The 2,450-nt window shown below is 34.5% G+C and overlaps 1 protein-coding gene across 1 annotated transcript; it reads right to left on the bottom strand.

The window, feature by feature from the left end:
- Nucleotides 1-603: 603 nt before the first annotated feature.
- On the bottom strand, nucleotides 604-1,644 carry LOC124294389. Its single transcript, XM_046739340.1, has one exon. The coding sequence runs from the start codon at nucleotides 1,642-1,644 to the stop codon at nucleotides 604-606; it is 1,041 nt and encodes a 346-aa protein (XP_046595296.1).
- Between the last annotated feature and the right edge of the window lie 806 nt (nucleotides 1,645-2,450).

Genomic DNA, 2,450 nt, shown 5'->3' with positions numbered 1-2,450 from the left:
TTTTTTCACATCATTTAAATTTCTCAAAATTATATATAATAAATACTGTATTTTCTTGGGAACTTGGACAGAATTGATGAGATTCAACTTATCAAAATTTGCAACGTTTCGTTGGTTTCATTTATTTTCCAACCTCATCAGGCAAGCTGTAACAAATGTACGTAAACTTTAAAATTAAGTTGCATAAAACAATAGACATGATACATGTAAGTTACAAATTCAGAAATAATAAACTAAACAAAATTACAAAATATTTACTTTTGAGGTTAAATCCTCGTTAAAATCCTTTGGTCCATAACACCAAGCCAAAAATATGTTCAAATAAGACTAGACAGATATATACATTTTTTGATAAAATTATAAATTCATTCTGCCAATAAATCAATTCAAATAAAATAAAATGGACAAATATAAACAATGATGGACAAATACACATGTCAAACGTAGTGACTCTTAAATCACAGACTGTACTACTCTCACACAGTGTGATAGTACGTGTGGAGCTCGCATTATCTATATTGTCAACATGACTCTGTTGTCCATGACTAGTACTATTCATATTGCGCGCGAAAGTTCAAACTCTAAGTAAAATAAAAATAATTACTACGACTTCACTAAATCCTTAACATCATTTATCAGGTCACTGTAAATTGTACTAAGGTTTTGCGTGTCGGATCTAACATTGACACAATTCATCGCCTTAATAAAAATCATTTCACTTAGATTTCTCTTCATGTAATTTGTCTCCAGATCTAAAATCTCAACATCCTCAAACTGAAAGTTATGACCATCCTCAACAAAGTGATGTTCCGCTAATGCTGTTTTGTTGTTTTTTATGGACTTCTCAGGTCTGCAGTCAAGTTTATGTTGTCTCACTCTGGTTTTTAATTTTTGCCTGGTCTGTCCAACGTACCATTTCCCACACGAGCACGGAATCCTGTATACCAGGCCAGATCTATCTTCTTTCTCCACTTTGTCTTTTAGCCGGGAAAATAGATCCTTAACCTTGAATACATTATAGAATACCAACTTGCAGTTGGTGTGCCTAAATAAAGATCCCAGTCTTGGTGACAAGCCTTTTATGTAAGGAAATCTGCTAAACGACCAATTCCTGTTGACATTGTTGCTCCTGATGTTGTTTCTAATCCTCTCGGACACAATTTTCTCACACTTGCCGATGACCTTGTTTGGATAATTGTTAGATGACAGTAATCTTCTAACCATGCGAATACTTTCCTTGGTCTTGTTCACATGACTCAAGCGCATGGCTCTGTTCAAAAACCCTTTTACAACCCCCAATTTCTGGCTCAATGGATGATTGGAATTAAAATTCAAAATTCTTCCTGAGCTGTACGGTTTCTTGAACCAAGAAGTTATAAGGTCACCATCTTCTGATCTTTCTATTAGTATGTCCAAAAAAGGCAACTTCCCGTTATTCTCAACTTCCAAGGTAAACTGGATGTCCTTGTCAACACTATTAAACACATCCAAGATGCTGTCTACTTTATCCTTTGGAACCACTGCGAAGAGATCATCAACATACGACTTAATAATCGGAATTTCAAAGTCAAGGTGAGTCAACGCCATTGAAACAACATAATCTACTGCAATGATGGCAATTGAAGGACTTGCTGGACTCCCCATAGAACATCCTTCCTTCTGAAGGTAAAAATTGCCATCAAACACGAAATATCCCGAGTCGTAACAAACATCAATAAGCTCCAGTAGAGTAGTCTGGTCCAATTGCACAAATTCCTGGATTTCATCCCACCGCTCAATGATGATTTTCCTTATTAAACTGTTATGAACATTAGTAAAAATAATAATAACAAAATAATGAGAAAAGATTCATAGTATCATCGAAAAAAAAAAAACATTGAATTTTTTTGTAAGTTCAACTTGGACCTCGAATAACTTTTGAAGGAGTGGGACTATCGAAAACTTTGTGAGGACTTTTTTTGTAGAGCGTCAAATTTCCTACAGAAATATGCTTTAGTCCGCTAATTCAATGAGCCGTTGCAAAAATACGAAATTGCAAAATTTAAAAAATTTATTCCTGTGTTATTTAAGGTAGTTCCTCCGCGACAGTCCAGTCGAAAAGTTTTTGATTTAGTACTAACGTTTAGCATATTAGCAGTACTATGACTGTAGGATATGTTTTTTAACGTGACTGTACTTCTTCCACTACTATATCCCCTATACGTATACACACATACTATAAAATTAGTACTAACGTTCAGCATATTAGCAGTACTATGACTGTAGGATATGTTTTTTAACGTGACTGTACGTCTTCACTACTATATCCCCTATACGTATACACACATACTATAAAATTTAATTCTGTATGGAAATGTCGCAACGTCGCGTTATTGTTATTGTTATTTCTCCTAACCACTGAGCTTACTTATAGTTTATACGCACAGTCAAACGTAAACAACTCGCTATTT

This window comes from Neodiprion lecontei, chromosome 5 (genome assembly GCF_021901455.1).
Source record: "Neodiprion lecontei isolate iyNeoLeco1 chromosome 5, iyNeoLeco1.1, whole genome shotgun sequence".
NCBI classification, from domain to species: domain Eukaryota; kingdom Metazoa; phylum Arthropoda; class Insecta; order Hymenoptera; family Diprionidae; genus Neodiprion; species Neodiprion lecontei.
The sequence above is the reverse complement of the archived record's forward strand: the minus strand, read 5'-3'. Positions and strand labels throughout refer to the sequence as shown.

What these genes read in the sequence shown, in the direction of transcription:
- LOC124294389 (XM_046739340.1), bottom strand. Translation starts at nt 1,644, where the DNA reads ATGGGGAGTCCAGCAAGTCCTTCAATTGCCATCATTGCAGTAGATTAT.